The 17,745-nt window shown below is 36.4% G+C and overlaps 1 protein-coding gene across 1 annotated transcript in view; it reads right to left on the bottom strand.

Moving 5' to 3' along the window:
• Positions 1–17,745, bottom strand: part of LOC118733594 (protein abrupt-like) — a 30,396-nt gene that overhangs the window by 10,864 nt on the left and 1,787 nt on the right. The window contains exons 2-3 of the mRNA XM_036463054.1: positions 607–867; positions 357–555 (exon numbers count right to left, since the gene is read on the bottom strand). Coding sequence (XP_036318947.1) covers positions 357–555; positions 607–867 — 460 coding nt within the window. The remainder of the gene's footprint in view (positions 1–356; positions 556–606; positions 868–17,745) is intronic.

Raw genomic sequence — 17,745 nt, 5'->3', positions numbered from 1 at the left:
AGGTAATCGTTTCAAAAGTTCTTCGATCAGGGTGATTAAACATTTTTGACAGTCTATTAATATGCTTCTTAAGCCAAGTTTATTACGCAGTTCATTGGCCTCTTCTGTAGAATTATCGTGGAAAACCAAGTTTTTTATATTTTTATAATTAGAAACAATTTATTTGAAGGAAGAAGATCGCCAATGGCGATTTCCTAAATTTTTACGCGCAAATATCAAAAAAAAAAATTGGTAAATTGGCGCGAAATCCCCAAATCTGGACACTCTGATATGTACATACATTATACACGTTTGTATACATACATTGCTGCCTTAAAGTAAATGTTCAATATCTTCATCAGAGTTAAACAACATACCGAAGTCGCCAAGATTTATAATAGATTGATGCTCTGCACCTTTTGGAACTCCCAGAAACGCGTTGTGTATCGTAGAACGTGGATGGTGTAGTGAATCATTATTCACTTGCTGTCCATCTATATGCTCAAGAGTATCCTCATCACTAATATTGGACTTGTGCTCTAGACTTCCATCATCCATCGATTCAGTACCTGTACGCTGCAATGAAGAGGTTAAGGGCATTGTTAAAAAGACTAATGAAGCACTTACTTGATTTTGCAGTGTTTGTCTTCTCTCTACTAAGGATTCTATATTAGATTCGTTAATTGCTGCAATCTGCTCGCAATCACTTGAAATAATCTTTTGATCCCTGCTTAATGAATGCTGCCCAATCACTGGAAAATCTCGTTCCGAATTAATGCCGTGTTGGGCACGAAATAAGTCTGCACTTTTTATACGTTTTTGAGGTGGGGGAGTTGAGCGATTTTTCAGATTTCGAATTATATCGACGTCATCCCATTGAAGGCTTGCCTAAGATTAAAAACCATACAAGCAATTACTTCCTTATGCTTAATCTTGCCGCGGGGTTTATATTAAAATGAAGATCATAAAATAACCACTAAATATCTATAAAATATAAATCTATATTATCCGTGTGCATATTTGTGCTTATTTTTCAATAATTAAATAAAAATGGCTATCCAAGTCAAGGAACTCAGTGCACTCATTTTAGAGCCAAAAGAGCTACATATGTCCCAACGCTAGTGTCCTCAATAGTTGGTCGTGAAATTCTAAAAGGATTTTGCTCGATGTCATAACCATTTCTTTTAAAGTGGGTTGACTTTTTTTAACTTTTGAGCCAAAAATCTAACTTTATGTATAATCATTAACTTTAATTAAAATCCTTTTCAAACACAATGTTTGTCTTCAAAGACCCAAAGTTAAATCTAGCAAAATAACTTGGCACTGTCAAAATAAGTAAAATAACTTTCCATAGGACATCTTTAGCCAATAGTTCTTTGACCCAGACTTTGACAAAATTGCATTTAGAAGGTTAGAAGCAGGATAATTTAGAGCAAATTAGAGGGAAAGACTACAAAGGGATATTTAGCTGAAAAAGAGATATGTATTTAGCCGTCTTAAAATGTATTGCAGCGGGATCAGAGTTCGAAAATAAACGAAACATTTCAAGAATGATCCATCCAAAGACATCAAATTTGCAGTCAATCTGAATCGTTTTGTACTTAAGGAAAATCCTGTTCCTATTTCCTTTTCATACACACGACGCACGTATACCAGCCAGAGTTCGAAAATAAACAAAATTAGTCGCATTGTTTTGTTTCGTTTCTCTCATAACAGAGAGCAAAACACAACCGAAACCCAAACAAAGAAAATTTCAGTTGCAATGGGTTTCGTTCTGCTTTTGTGCGCGAGTGCAAACGAAATAAAAGCATACAGTGCGCTGCTGGGTGAGACAAAACTCTCAGGAATGATTCGCAAACGTTTTTTTGTCAGCCAATTAAATTTTTATCACAAATATGCCCTCTCAAGGGCAAAACAAGAATTTTTTGCAACCCTTAATGCTATAATTTCTTTAAGATCGCATTTCCATCAAAAGAAGGAATAATTTTGCTTCGCTCAAAATGGAATAGGTGATGCACTTATACATTCATTTTTTACTTAAATGTGTTAACTTTTTTATTATTACTTAAATATACTGACATCAGCGTAGCCAGAATGAAATTTAGGGGGGGGAGGGGCTCGACCCTATTAAGCTGGCATTTCAGGGTACTATTTTATATATATATAAGGAAAATTTGAAAGTTAGGGGGGGGGGAGGCTCGAGCACCCCTCTGCCCCTGCCTGGCTACGCCCATGTATACTGATAATATTTTAAATTGATCTCAAACAGTGATTTAAAAAATTTTATATAGTTACGTAGGCAGTTACTGCTGTACCAAATACAGTCACTTACAAAAATATTTTGCATCGATTTTTTTTGCAATATTCAAAACATTTTTTATGGTATTTTTTGTTAATTAAAAAAAATATATAGCTCATTTTACAACAAAAATCATGTAAATCAAAATTTCATACTTTAGAGAAAGTTGGTTTAAGTTCACCAAATTGTCATAAAAATATCAAACTTTTTAATCATAATTTTTACAAAAAATTCTATTATGCAGTTTTATAGCCCATTCAATTTAATACAATAAAGTGCTGTTTTAAAGTTGCTAAAAACTCCCTTTAATTTTCTGAGTTTTTTTACTGACGATGTTGGGCATTTTCTTCCTTATAACGAATCTTTTTGTGGCAAAAAAAAACTATAAAATGTCAACGGGATCTTTTAGCAACTTCAAAATTGCACATCTATACTAATTATATAAAGAGAAGTCCCTTTTTTTTGTAACAGGTAATCTCGCGAACGGCTGGTCAGATTTTCATGAAATTTTGTATACAAATAGCTTTCGGTAACCACCATGTTTTAGGCTAAAAAATTTTACTTTTTTTCGGGTAGGCGGACCAGGAACCGGTCTATTCGAAAAAATCTCCGATTTGCTTAAAATTTAGTACGTAAGTAGCTTTTTAGCATATATTAGCATATATGACCCATTTTTTCCGGGAAGTGGTCCAGGGACCGATCTATTCGAATTTACGGTCCGATTTGCTTAAAATTCGGTGCGCAGATAGCTTTTTAGCATGTATTAGCATATGTGATCAATTTTTTCCGAGAAGTGGACCAGGGACCGATCTATTCCAAAAATTCGCATTTATGGTCCGATTTGCTTAAAATTCGGTACGTAAGTAGTTTTTTAGCATATATTAGGATATATGGTCCATTTTTTCCGAGAAGTTGACCAGGGACTGATCTATTCGAAAAAATCGTTTTCACGGTCCGATTTGCTTAAAATTCGGTACGTAGGTAGCTTTTTAGCATATGGGTGTTTCCAGCGGAAGGTCCACCACAACAAAAAAAATAAAAGTTTTATATCTAACGTATTTACGGGCCGATTTGTCTGCTTTTTAAAATATATACTGGCTATGTAAGTAGAATCATGTTTGCATAAAATGGTCTTCCTAGGTGGTGCCAAGGTCGAGATATTTCGAAAAACCGTATTTATGGTCCGATTTGGTTCGAATTTGGCGTATGTGGTTGAAACATAATAAATCATAGATTTCTAATAAATTGACCCTGAATTGGCGCTGAAGTCAAAATATAAAGTATATTCTATATAAAATACATGTTTTATTTGCGTTAAAAATTCATTTAAAAGCAATATTAACAAAAATATAACGATGGAAATTTATGTCACGTGACGCCACGTCACGTCACGTTTCACACTTGGGGTTGTAAAAGAAAATTGAAACAATTTGCATTAATTCAAAAAACTCTAAAAACAACTAGAATTGCTCCAAATCGTATTAAAATAAGTTTCATGAAAATAGCCATCCACAATTCGCAGAGTTTTGCGATTTTGTAAGAAAAGAAAAAATCAACTTCCATTTGTGTCACGTAACGACACTCTCTTTAAATGCTTATATTTCAGGACCAAGCAGTTCGATTGATTTCATTTTTCGGTTAAATATAGAGCTAATTATTTCCATCGATCATGTTGTGATAGACGGAAGGCATGCTTCAAGCGTTTTGGACGTACGTACACTCCGAGGACCAAACATCGACTCGGACCACTATCTTGTTGTAGCCAAGATACGCACCCGCCTCTGTGCAGCAAAAAATGTGCGCCCAACAATGCAAGGAAAGCTTAACGTCGAAAAGCTGCAATCACAACAGACGGCCAATTTATTCGCCACTCGACTCACACACCTGCTCCCTGAGAGCACTCTTCAACAATCCGAGGTACGCGAGGAGTGGAACCACATTTCCCGATCATTAAGTACCGCCGCCGAAGAAGTAGTTGGATTTCAGCGAGCCCGAAAGAACAACTGGTACGATGAGGAATGTCAAGAAGCCGCAGAGAAAAAAGATGCCGCCTACAGGGCCACGCTGCGATCGGGCGCAACGCGAGCCATGTGGGACCGTTATAGGGAACTGAAGAAGGAAGCGAGACGTATTTGCCGCAATAAGAAGAGAGAGGCCGAAATACGTGAGTGCGAAGAGCTTGATATGCTGGCCGGCAGGAAGAACGCCCGAAAATTCTACCAGAGGGTTAGGCGACTTACGGAAGGGGCGAACTCCTGTAAGAACAACAATGGCGACCTAGTGACCGATGTCCAGAATATACTTAAATTGTGGAGGGAACACTTTTATAACCTACTGAATGGTAGCAGCGCTGAAAGTAGTGAGGAAGACGAACTTGAGTCCCCAGTCGATGATGATGGAGTAGCTGTCCCACCGCCTGACTATGACGAGGTACGTATAGCGATTACGCGGCTGAAAAACAACAAAGCTGCTGGAGCTGACGGCCTGCCAGCCGAGCTATTCAAGCACGGCGGCGAGGAGCTGATTAGGTGCATGCATCAGCTCGTATGCAGAATATGGTCAGATGAACGCATGCCCGACGACTGGAATTTAAGTGTGCTCTGCCCAATCCACAAGAAAGGCGACCCCGCCATACGCGCCAACTACCGCGGAATTAGCCTTCTAAGAATAGGTTACAAGGTCTTATCGAGCGTATTGTGCGAAAGACTGAAGCCCACCGTCAACGAGCTGATTGGACCTTATCAGTGTGGCTTTAGGCCTGGAAAATCCACCATAGATCAGGTATTCACAATACGCCAAATCTTGGAAAAGACCCGCGAGAATAGGATCGACACACACCATCTATTTGTCGATTTCAAAGCCGCTTTCGACAGCACGAAGAGAAGTTGCCTTTATGCCGCGATGTCTGAATTTGGTATCCCCGCGAAACTAATACGGCTGTGTAAAATGACGTTGAGCAATACCACCAGCTCCGTCAGAATAGGGAAGGACCTCTCCGAGCCGTTTGATACCAAACGAGGTTTCAGACAAGGGGACTCCCTTTCGTGTGATTTCTTTAATCTTATGTTGGAGAAGATAATAAGAGCCGCAGAACTGAACCGCTCAGGCACAATACTTTATAAGAGCGTACAATTGCTGGCGTATGCCGACGACATCGATATTATCGGTAAACACAAGGGCTACGTCTGTTCTGCCTTCTCGGGATTGGATAGAGAAGCAAAGCGAATGGGTCTGGTGGTGAACGAGGACAAAACGAAGTATCTCCTGTCATCACACAAACAGTCAGAGCATACGCGTCTTGGCACCCACGTCACTGTTGACAGTTACAAGTTTGAAAAAGTAGACGACTTCGTTTATTTGGGAACCAGCATTAACAGACGAGCATATCGCAGACGATTTAACGGTGAGCTGTATGAGCTTTACAACGATATAGACATAGTGCAGCGAATTAAAATTCAGCGGCTCCGCTGGCTTGGCCATGTCGTTCGGATGGACAGAAACGCTCCTGCTCTGAAAATATTCAACGCGGGCCGCGATGCTGGTAACAGAGGAAGAGGAAGGCCTCCTCTGCGTTGGAAAGACCAGGTGGAGAAGGACTTGGCTTCACTTGGCATTTTCAATTGGCGTCAGTTAGCACAGAATAGAAATGACTGGCGTGCTGTTTTGGACTCGGCCAAAATCGCTTAGGCGGTTACAGCGCCAATTAAGAAAAAGATAGAGCTAATTATGTGCTATACAATGGCCCAAAAAAGTTAAAGAAAACAAATGTTATTCCTTTTTTGTATCACATTGAAATCGTACGACTGTCACGTGCGCCACCATGGGAATGCCCATATATGATCCCTTTTATCCGAGAAGTAGACCAGGGACCGATCTGTTCGAAGAAATCGTATTTATGGTCCGATTTGCTTAAAATTCGGTACATAGCTAGCTTTTTGCCTGGATAAGCTTATAGATTCCTGTTTTCCTATTTTCATGCAATTTCGAATATAAATAGCTTTAAGTCACGACCATATCAAGGGGCGAATTCGTCACTAGGCAAGATTTTATTGCGCCAATCAGAAAGAACGGATACTGTCAAAATATAATTATAATATATAATATATCTCAACTAATTTATATTTAGAAAGCCGTTTGTTAGTTTTCTCAAGGCTCGAGAGCGGCTGAACCGATTTTTTTGAAACTGCCACCTGCCGCACGTGTCCCAAGGATGTTTTTAGGCTGAAAAAAAAATCTATATGTAAATGGGGCGTTGGCACTTCCCATACAAACCGAATTTCTCATGCTACATATCTATGAAAGTGTGCATGGTAGAGTTTTGGAAATTGGTATGGAGATATACGAAATCAATCGCATACCCTTGGAGAAAAATTTTGGCTATAGTAAAAAGGGGTGTGACATCTCCCATACAAACCGAATTTTTCATACTGCTTATCTCTGGAAATTTTTTGGTAGAGTTCTAGAGTTTTGTATGGAGATGTACGAAATAACTCGCATACTCTTGGAGAAAAATTGGAACTATTAGAAAAGGGGGCGTGGCATCTTCCATACAAACCGAATTTTTCATACTGCCTATCTTTGGAAGTGTTCATGGTAGAGTTCTGGAACTTGGTGTGGAGATATACGAAATCAATCGCATACTCATGAAGAAAGAGGGCAGCTGTTGGAAAGGGGGACGTGGCTCCTCCCATATAAATCGAATTTTCATACTGCATATCTCTGAAAGTATTCATGGTACAGTACTGGAACTTCGTATGGAGATATGTATATAGTTGAAATCAAGCCCATACTCATGGAGAAAATTTGGGCCATTTGAAAAGGGCTATGAGGCCTACAAACCTACCGACCTTTAGCTATCTTTGAATGAATTTTTTTATTCTTCTGTAGGTGTGTTTGTGAGTGAAATCCTCCTAAATGACTGTACGGATTTTAACGAAACTTTTTGTGTATTTGAGTGGGTCTCTGGATGGTTTAGTTTCACAATTTAATCCGACAGTTGGCGCTGTAGTTGAGTTATTACTAAAAATCTTATGATCCTATTTGGCTAATGTTTTAAATATGTATGCAATACTATTGCAAAAACGTGCTGCCAAGTGGTGCTGAAGTCGAGCTATTACTAAAAATTGCCAAGTGAGAAAAAGGGCCGTGAAGGTCAGATTAAATCGACCTGTTGTACCATTGAGTATATCGACGGTCCTGCGTTGCAATTGGCCCAATGTATGTGATTTTCCAATATTATTATGCGATCAAACTTTTAAGGTACAGAACCATGATTCGCACCCATTTTGAAATTGGCACCTACTATACTGTAAAGCTTCTAGGATATTCACTATAGAACCGGGTCATTGTTGCCGCCAGGGAGTGAAGAGGAAAAAATTTATTTCGCTTTGCGAATAACCGTGCTATGAAATGCCGCACAACTGGAGAATTTCAAGAACGGATATAACACTTTCCTTAGGTTATTTAAAGCTTCAAATGACCACCAAACCTGAATCTTAGCAGACAAATGTGCCAATGAAAATCGTAAACGTGAATTGTAGGTGAAAATGTTGGACCAAAAAGTTTCAATAAAATATATAAAAATTTTGGGCGGGACGAAGTTCGCCGGGTCTGCTAGTACATATATATTTTTTAAATTAACAAAAAAAATACCATGAAAAATATTCTGAATATTGCAAAAAAAATCTATACAAAATATTTCTTGTAGTACAAAAACTATGTTATAAATTAATGAGGATATGTACATACATACATACATATATGTTTGTCAAATTTTATGTTTGTTTCTTGTTGATTGAAAATACTGATTTATCGCCTTAATAAATATGTAAATAGATTACAATAAATTGTACCTTTTTTTTGTTATATCAATCTGATTTAAAATATTATAATAGGATGATCACAGATTTGTTGCATTTTTGCCTGAATTTCGGGACGATCCCGGGATCCCGGGATTGTATTTTCAGATCCCGAAAATACCGGGATCGACAAAACCCCAAAAATTTACATACCTAGTACATACATACAAATATCTATGTTTTTGCAAACTTAGTAATCTACTATATATTTGTGGAAGTATGTATGTATGTATGTGCCACGTTGCAGCCTAAACGGACGGACAGAATCGAACAAAATTTTGACAGAGTATTGCCATGACTCCTGGGCCTATAATAGGGTGAAAAAATTGGGATTCTACACGGGGGCGTGGCACCCCCATAGGCGTGAAATTTTTAATCAGCCATAACTTCGGATCCATAAGTCACATGACCTTGAAATTTGGTATACAGACATATAAATGGTAGGTGCTTATAGGAGGGTATATATAAATGAGTTTGTAAAAGGAGGCGTGGCACATCCCATAGGCGTTGAATTTTTGATCAACTATAACTTCGGAACCAAAAGTCACACGAACTTGAAATTTGGTATGCAGACATGTCTATGGTACGTGCTTATAGTATGGCATATATAAATTAGTTTGTAAAAGGGGGCGTGGCACATCGCATAGGCGTTGAATTTTTGATCAACTATAACTTCGGAACCATAAGTAACACGAACTTGAAATTTGGTATGCAGGCATGTCTATGGTACGTGCATATAGTATGGCATATATAAATTAGTTTGTAAAAGGGGGCGTGGCACATCGCATAGGCGTGGAATTTTTTATCAGCTATAACTTCGGAACCGTAAGTTACACGAACTTGAAATTTGATATGCAGACATATCAATGGTAGGTGCTTTTCGGAGGGTATATATAAATGAGTTTGTAAAAGGAGGCGTGGCACATCCCATAGGCGTTGAATTTTTGATCAACTATAACTTCGGAACCATAAGTCACACGAACTTGAAATTTGGTATGCAGGCATGTCTATGGTACGTGCTTATAGTATGGCATATATAAATGAGTTTGTAAAAGGGGGCGTTTTTTATGAGCTATAACTTCGGAAACATAAGTCGCAAGAATTTGAAATTTGGTAAGCAGGCATGTCTATGGTAGGCGCTTATAGTATGGCATATATAAGTGAGTTTATAAAACAGGGCGTGGCACATTCCACCGGCGTGCTAAGATTTTGATTCATATTTGCGCATGTATGTGTTAATAACGCTGACTATAATATTTTCAAATCTCAGTAGGCTTTTTTTGATTATTGAAAGCATTGAGCGAATTTGAATTTTTAAAATAGCACCGTTGCGAATGTCATGAATTAGTCACTTAAGTGTCCCGTACGGCCATATCAAGTCTTCAATGACTTTGGGCTTCGTTTACATGGAAGTCGTTCATGACTTTTTCATGCAAATGGCAATTTAGGCGTTGATGGCCTCTGCATGACTTTGCCATGCAGTGATCATTGATGACATTCAAGCGACAATGTCCTGCAATGAACTTTTTATAATTGATCGCGGCAAGACATTGTCTGTTATAAGTCTTTCATAGGAGTACACCTGCATGAAATTGTCACCAGTGTCATTGTCAGTTATATGTCGCTTACGTTTCACAGCAAGAGCCACGATGTCACTAGTGAACATTTTTGCTACTGGCAGCATTGATGCTAAGATTTACATACATTCATATTTGCGAATGTATGCATGTATTAATAACGTTTACGTTAATATTTTCAAATCTCAGTAGGCTGCTTTTGAATATTCAAATTATTTAGCGAATTTGAATTGTTAAAATAACATCGATGCAACGTTTGAATTCTAATTAACGAATGTATGTATGTATTAATAACGTTTACGTTAATATTTTCAAAGCTCAGTAGTGCGTTTTTGAATATTCAAATTATTTAGCGAATTAGAATTTTCAAAATAGCATTGATGCTAAGATTGACATTCATATTTGGGAACGTAAATATGTACGTATGTATTAATAATTTACGTTAATATTTTTAAATCTCAGTAGGCTACTTTTGAGTATTGAAAATATTTAGCGAATTCGAATATTTGAAATAGCTTTGATGCTTAAGTTTCGTTCCTCAACTTTTCTGGATAAAACCTGTAAAACTGTCAAAAAGCACAATTGCTCTAAGAGAAAGAGAGAAAAACCAAAAAGTACGGGAACGCTTCTCGGGTAAAAACTGGTAAAAATATATAGCAGTTTTTTTATCATTTGGCGGTCTTCTAAATTTTGTTCAAATACACCAGTAAATTAACACAAATACTTACAAAACTTGATATTTCTTCGCTTGGATATATTTAATAAGGCGAAAATGCAGATGCAGTTTTGTTTTTGCTTATTAAAATTTGAAATCATTTGAACAGCTGGTGGTTTGACATTTTACCAGCAAAAATTCTTCGGGTAAAATCTTGCAACTTCTGACAAAGAGAGGTCCGATTTTACTCTCCCATTTTTCCCCTACTTTGCCAGAGAACCGAGTACGGGAACGCTTTCTGGTAAAATCCTGTAAATTCTTGCAACTTCTTGCGAGTTAGGGAACGCAATTTAAGATTTACATTCATATTTGCGGAAGTATGTATGTATTAATAACTTTTACGTTAATATTTTCAAATCTCAGTAGGCTGCTTTTGAATATTCAAATTATTAAGCGAATTTGTATTTTTAAAATAACATTGATGCTAAGATTTAAATTCGTATTTACGAATGTATATATGTAAGTATTAATAACGTTTACGTTAATATTTTCAAATTTCAGTGGGCTTTGTTTCGCCAAAATGTTGTCCAGGCATTTAGGTATTGAAGATATTAAAGGAATCTACTATATATTTGTGGAAGTATGTATGTATGTATGTGCCAGGTTGCAGCCTGGCAGAGTATTACCATGACACCTGGGCTTATAAGAGGAAGAAAAAATTGGGATTCGATAAGGGGGCGTGGCACCTCCCATAGCCGTGAAACTTTTATCAGCAATAACTTCGGAACCATAAGTCCCACGAACTTGAAATTTGGTATACAGGCATAGCTATGGTAGGCGCTTATAGTAGGCTATAAATAAATGAGTTTGTAAAAGGGGGCGTGGCACATCCCATAGGCGTGGAAAATTTTAACAGCTACAACTTCAAAACCATAATTCATATAAACTTGAAATTTGGTATGCAGGCACAGCTACGGTAGGTGCTTATAGTAAGGTATATATAAATGAGTTTGTAAAAGGGGGCGTGGCACATCCCATAGGCGTGGAATTTTTTATCAGCTATAACTTCGGAACCATAAGCCCCCCGAGATTGAAAATTTGTATGCAGGAACAGCTACGGTACGTGCTTATAGTGAGGTGTATATGAGTGAGTTTATAAAAGGGGGCGTGGCACATCCCGTATGCGTGGAAGATTTTATCCGCAATACCTTCGACACCATAAGTCACATGAACTTGAAATTTGGTATGCAGACATATCTATGGTAGGTGCTTTTAGTAAGGTATATATAAATAAGTTTGTAAAAGGGGGCGTGGCACATCACATAGGCGTGACATTTTTTATCAGCTATAAATTCGAAATCATAAGCCACATGAACTTTAAATTTGGTATGCAGGCATAGCTATGGTAGGTCCTTATAATAAGCTGTAAATAAATGAGTCTTTAAAAGGGGGCGTTGCACATTCCATGGGCGTCGGAATTTTCATCAGCTATAACTTCGAAACCATAGGTCCCACGAGATCAAAATTTGGTATGCGGGTATAGTATGGTAGGCACTTATAAAAAGATATATATAAATGAGTTTGTAAAAGGGGGCGTGGCACATCCCATAGGCGTGGAATTTTTTATCAGCTCTTACTTCGACACCATAGGTCACATGAACTTGAAATTTGGTATGAAGACATCTCTATGGTAGGTGCTGATAGTAAGGTATATACATATATATACATGTTTGTAATAGCTATAACTTGGGAAACATAAGCCCCACGAACTTCAAACTTGGTATGCAGGCACCGCTATGGTAGGTGCTTATAGTAAGGTGTATATAAGTGAGTTTGTAAAAGGGGGCGTGGCACATCCCATAGGCGTGAAATTTTTTATCAGCTATAAATTCGAAAGCATAAGTTACATGAACTTTAAATTTGGTATGCAGACATACCTATAGTAGGAGTTTATAGTAAGGCATATATAAATGGATTTGTAAAAAGGGTGTGTCACATCCCATAGGAGTGGAAATTTTAGACAGACATATATATGGGAGGTGTTAAGAATAAAGCATATTTAAATGTGTTTGTAAAACTGGGATAAATATGTATGCAACTATTAGACCACTCTGACATTAAAAACTGTTTTTTTTTTTTTTGAAACCCTAAAGTCTTTAGACCATTTTGAAATGGAAGGATTAAATCATTTTATTGATCCGGCGATGCTCTGAAATAGCCATGGGTAATTGCGCAATTTTTTTTTGGCGCTAGCTCAATAACGCCAGCGCCACCTGTGGTGTACTGAATTGAACACGGCGCCATCTGAGTGTCACCACAGTATCCATCGTCATACAGTGCAGTACACCATAGAGTGGTGTCATGTCTATTATTTCTATAAGCGCTGAGCAACGCTTGTACCGCCAACTGAATTTAATTGCTAGGAATGTAGTAAATGCCACGATATTCTATCATTCTTGAGTAAAAGGGAAACACCTAAAGAATACTGACCTTTGAGCTAGAGAAAAAAAAAGTGGGCGTGGCCCGCTCCATTTTCCGGATTTTAACGGCATATTTTTTGGCGCAAATTGACGGGGGCGGAGATATATACTTATATTTCGAAAACTGTTGAACCGATTTGCTGAATATGGACACAGTTGGAAAGGTGATTGAAGGGCCTTTCATCCGATATATATATCTATGTATATAATTTATACTCATTGCGAGAAAAGGTAAAAAACGAAATTATGGCAATTTTTTTTATAAAAATGTATGTTTTTTTTTTTAAATACGTAATTAAATATATTAGCAGATATGTTTATCAGAAAGAGCACAAAAATATCGTTAATTTGATATATGACTTGTAGCAAAAAATTTTTGTGGACATCATATTTGACTAATATATATAAAAATATAGTTTTATATGAAAAAGGAAAAGCGAAAAAAAATACTAAAGAAATATATTCAAACCATTTTTTTAATCGCCTTATGTGTTATAAGATTGAGTTGTAGAATTAAATGGATAATTAATCAAGCTACGCTATCCACAGTAGTTTTGCGTAGAATTCCTTTCTGCGTAAGCGGCCTTCAGCCGCGCTTAGGGATTATAACCCTCACTACGTAGAATTTTTCTTTCTGTGTTGCCAAATAAAAGGGGCTGAATACCTTTTGCAGATAACATATAACATTAATACAGTTGTTTTATTGCACTGCTGGCAGTTGTACTTAAACCTAACTATATAAAATTATACGCCAAATTAAAGGTATTTTTATGGTCTTTCCGATAAACATATTTGTTAACGTAGTTAATTACGTATTTTTTTACGAAAAACATACATTATATAAAAAAAATTGCCATAATTCCGTTTTTTTTACTTTTTCTCAAAATATGTTTGCATTATATATATATATTGTATATTGAGCAAACGACGAGCTGTGAGGTTGTACTTTATTGTGCTCTAATTTTGGCTTTCTACTTACTAAGTTCATTGTGCTAATTCTGTGTTAAAGTAGTGATAAAAAGTGCTTATGAGCATCATAGTGTGAAAAATTGAAGCTAAGTGAAAGTTATTGGTTTTATATTAAAGTAAATCTAATTAAACTTCACTAGCATACATTCTATTTTTGCCGAGTCATTTGTTGCTATTATTGTTGTTGTATCCTTTGTAGTTAACTGAATTCATTTTGTTTTTGCACATTTGTTCTACTCTTTTTGTTTACTTTTTCTAGTAATTCTTGTCACAGCTGTTTGCATTGCGTTTATTAAGTGAGGTTTTCCCATAAACGGTTGGCCGTTGCTTTTCCCTGCGAGCAGTTTGGGAGTAAATTCTTTGCCAAGTCAGGGTGTTCGGCCATGAACTCCGCCATGAGTTCCTTCTGCGTAGAGTTTAATTTGTTGTAGTTGGTCCTAAAATAAAAAAAATAGCTATAAACTTGTATATGTTTGCACAAAGTTTATAATTACTTACATTTTTCAAAAAATTTTATCAAATTTTGCGCGCGTACGTTCGTCAAATATTAATGGACTGACAGTTTGAACGAACGCCTACGTTCATTCGCTCGTACGATAAGTGCGTTCACGTCTGTCACAATCCAATTTTGACATTTTTACGTGACGAGTTGCTCGTTCACGACTATTACGATTCGAGCCCAGTACCCTTGCAAAGCAAAAGAGTGCAAACAAAACGATTTCTACTTCGTTCCTTGACGAGCATAGGTAGATCGTTTCAAACGATTCGTTTTCTTACACATGAAGAGCGTATACCAGCTATGCCCTTGTGTATGCTTCGTACATATGCCATGTGTGTTTGTATTCATGTATGTACGCAAAGTATGTACATATGTGTGTATAGTATACAAAACGCAACAATGGGAGTAATTGCAAAACCAAATACCATAGAAATCATGCAGGAATTGAAACATGCAACTTCTTAGTTTTTTATGCTGTTATGTCGAAATATGAAATTTATCAAACACGACAAAATCTTCATTTACGTTTAAAAACCCGGGTTTTCGAACCTATGCGTTTATAAAAGCCTGTAACTTACTTGAATATCAACCCATGTTCAGTTCCTCATCACCAAGAAAGAAGAAACTTAAACCTTTTAACCCTTCGTCTGATACATGAGCCCAGCCAGGCCTTTTCCATTTTCAAATTGCAAAAAAATGCACTTTAAATATAGCTGTAGGCTTGAAATTTCAGGTCGCTTACTAAAGTTTAGTGAATTACCAATCTGTAAAAAAAAATCATGTTGGTATCATATATATAAAGCTAGATATATAGACATGTTGATTAATACATCACATTCATAACACATAGGTCTGGCTGGACCCGCATATATTCCTATGTAATTTTTACCTAAAATGAAGGAATGCAACGTTTTTCAAAGTTTTCCTTTGAATTATCATGGTAAGAGATGATTTGCATTTTACCTAAAATGAAGGAATGCAACCGTATTTCAAAGTTTTATTTTGAATTTTTTGAATTATCATGGCAAGAGATGATTTGAATTTTTACCTAAAATGAAGGAATGCAACCGGCATTCTTCGGGAAACAACTAAATGTGAGTACAAAAGTAAATATTTTCTCTTTGCAAACTTTTCTATAAAAATCTTTATCAACTTAAATTGTTGTGGATAATCCATTGCTTTTAATAGCGATTTTCATACGTCTGGGCATGCTCTAAACTGAGTTTTCTATGATTTCGCTTGGAATATTACCTCGATCAAAACCGAGTGTTCAACATTTTATTACTTACAGTAACATAACTTTTTTTAATAATAAGCGGATTGCTTTGAAATTTTCAGCAATTTATCGTTATTAACCAAGGAATAAAACCTACTATACAGAAAACCTAATAAGCGATTCACAGAAAAAACGCAAGGCAACTCTACACTTAAAATAAAATCTGCGTAAATATAACGAAAACTTGCGTACATTTTTCGAAAGTTTTCGTCATTTTAGCCACGAAAGTTTTCGTTGATTGTACAAAACCGTTTTCGTACATACTACGAAAATATGAGACATCAGATCTTAGTACATTTTACGAACGTATTCGTACTATTTACGAACGAATTTCGCACTAATTACTAAAGAATTTCGTACTATTTCCTTATTTTTTACGAAATTTTTGTAAAATGCACAAAATAGTTTGTATATTTAACGAAATAATTTTCCTAAAAACTGCGGTTGTTTCGTAGAACTTCCGATTGCTTTCATTCACCACACTGTAAAATCATAAGACGAATTATAACACAACACTTTTATTTTGCTTTTATTCCTAATTTTAAGCGTTTTTCTTTAACAAAATGTTTTGCAATGTTTTTATGTGGAGGCACTTGGCAGATTCGCAGCTTCTTCGATGTTTGTTTCCTTTCTCGACTATAAATTTAAGGAAAATTATAAGGCGTCTGAAAGTCAAGTTTCAGTGAAAAATCATACATGTACTTACTTAAAATTTCATTAAGTAGTGCGTCTGTTCCTGGCTTGGGCTTGCGGTGGATAGTTAACTGATGAAATTGCCTATTTATGAAGTCCTACATTGCAGAGCAAGGCTCAGCGTGGGCGATGTTAAAAACATTGTTTGCTTAAAAGCATTTATCCACAGCTTTAACATTTAATTTTATATTGAATTTTTATCCAGCAAAAGCTTCTTAAAACTTTTAAAATTATATTATACGTCTCACAGTAGCCAACCAGTAGTTTCGCAATGACGCGCAGTACATAAAAATATAATGGAATAATAAACTGACGGTAATTTAGTATATCGTACGAAAATATTCGTCTGTTGTACGAGTTAAAAAAAAATGTTTCTGCATTTGTTCTATGTACGAAAGTATTAAGTAAATTGTACGAATACAAAATTGTAGATTTCGTAAATTTTAAAACCATACGTAAATATTACGAATGCCTTCGTACAATATACAAAATTTTTCGTACAGAGATTTGTTCACTAATTTACGAATGTGTTTCGTAAAATAAACGAAAGATTTCGTAAATTGTACTGAAAAAAGGCTTTACGAAAGTCCTTTCGTTATATTTACGAATGGTTCGTAAAATCTTGTTTCGTTGTGAAAAATGTATTCGTATTATGAACGAAAGTTTCGTACATTGTACAAAAACCAAGACTACGAAAGTTTTTCGTAGCACCTTTACGAAATTTTATTTTCAGTGTACTCACTCAGTTTTGAACTTTTCTGTTTTGAGATTTTAGGAGGTATATATCAAGAGAACTGTGGAGACCCTCTTGCTTTTAATAGCGATTTTCATACGTCTGGGAATGCTCTCTAGTGGGTCTTCTATGATTTCGCTTTGAATATTACCCCATTATAATTTTACTCCCCTCCAAAGCTCTTCCATGTTACTCGGAGCTCGCTTGCGCTATGGTAATCCTCTCTTGACCGCAGTGCTCAATTTTTCTAAGGCGTTGAGGTCTGGGATTTGTGTTGGCCACTACAAAATTTTGCTCAAGCAGCCGGCGGTGTCGAATATTTTCAGAATCTTTTGGATCTCCGTCCTGCTGGCAAACAACTTCTTCCTCAGGGTTTGCGCTTTTGTCTACAAAGTCCGGAAAATATGTATGGAGTATATGTTAATTATTCCTTTTATATTAACCAATGGCGCCAAATGCCAGCAAGTAAAACATCCCAAGAAACTGAAATTTCGTAAAAGTCACGACGCTTTTGGACTGAAAAGTGGTAATATGGTCCGATGGAACAAAAATTAATTGTTTTAAAAGCGATAAAAAGGAATATTTTTGGGAAAGACCTCATCAACATCTTCAAAAACTCCTCCATGCCAAGAAAAACGTCTAACATGGTGGGCAGCACAAATCTCAGACCTCAAAACTATCGAAAAATTGAGCGCTGTGGTCAAGAGAGGATTAGCATAGCACAAGC

Source organism: Rhagoletis pomonella, unplaced genomic scaffold (assembly GCF_013731165.1).
Source record: "Rhagoletis pomonella isolate Grant_MI unplaced genomic scaffold, Rhpom_1.0 Rhpom_scaffold_00001, whole genome shotgun sequence".
NCBI lineage: Eukaryota > Metazoa > Arthropoda > Insecta > Diptera > Tephritidae > Rhagoletis > Rhagoletis pomonella.
The sequence above is the reverse complement of the archived record's forward strand: the minus strand, read 5'-3'. Positions and strand labels throughout refer to the sequence as shown.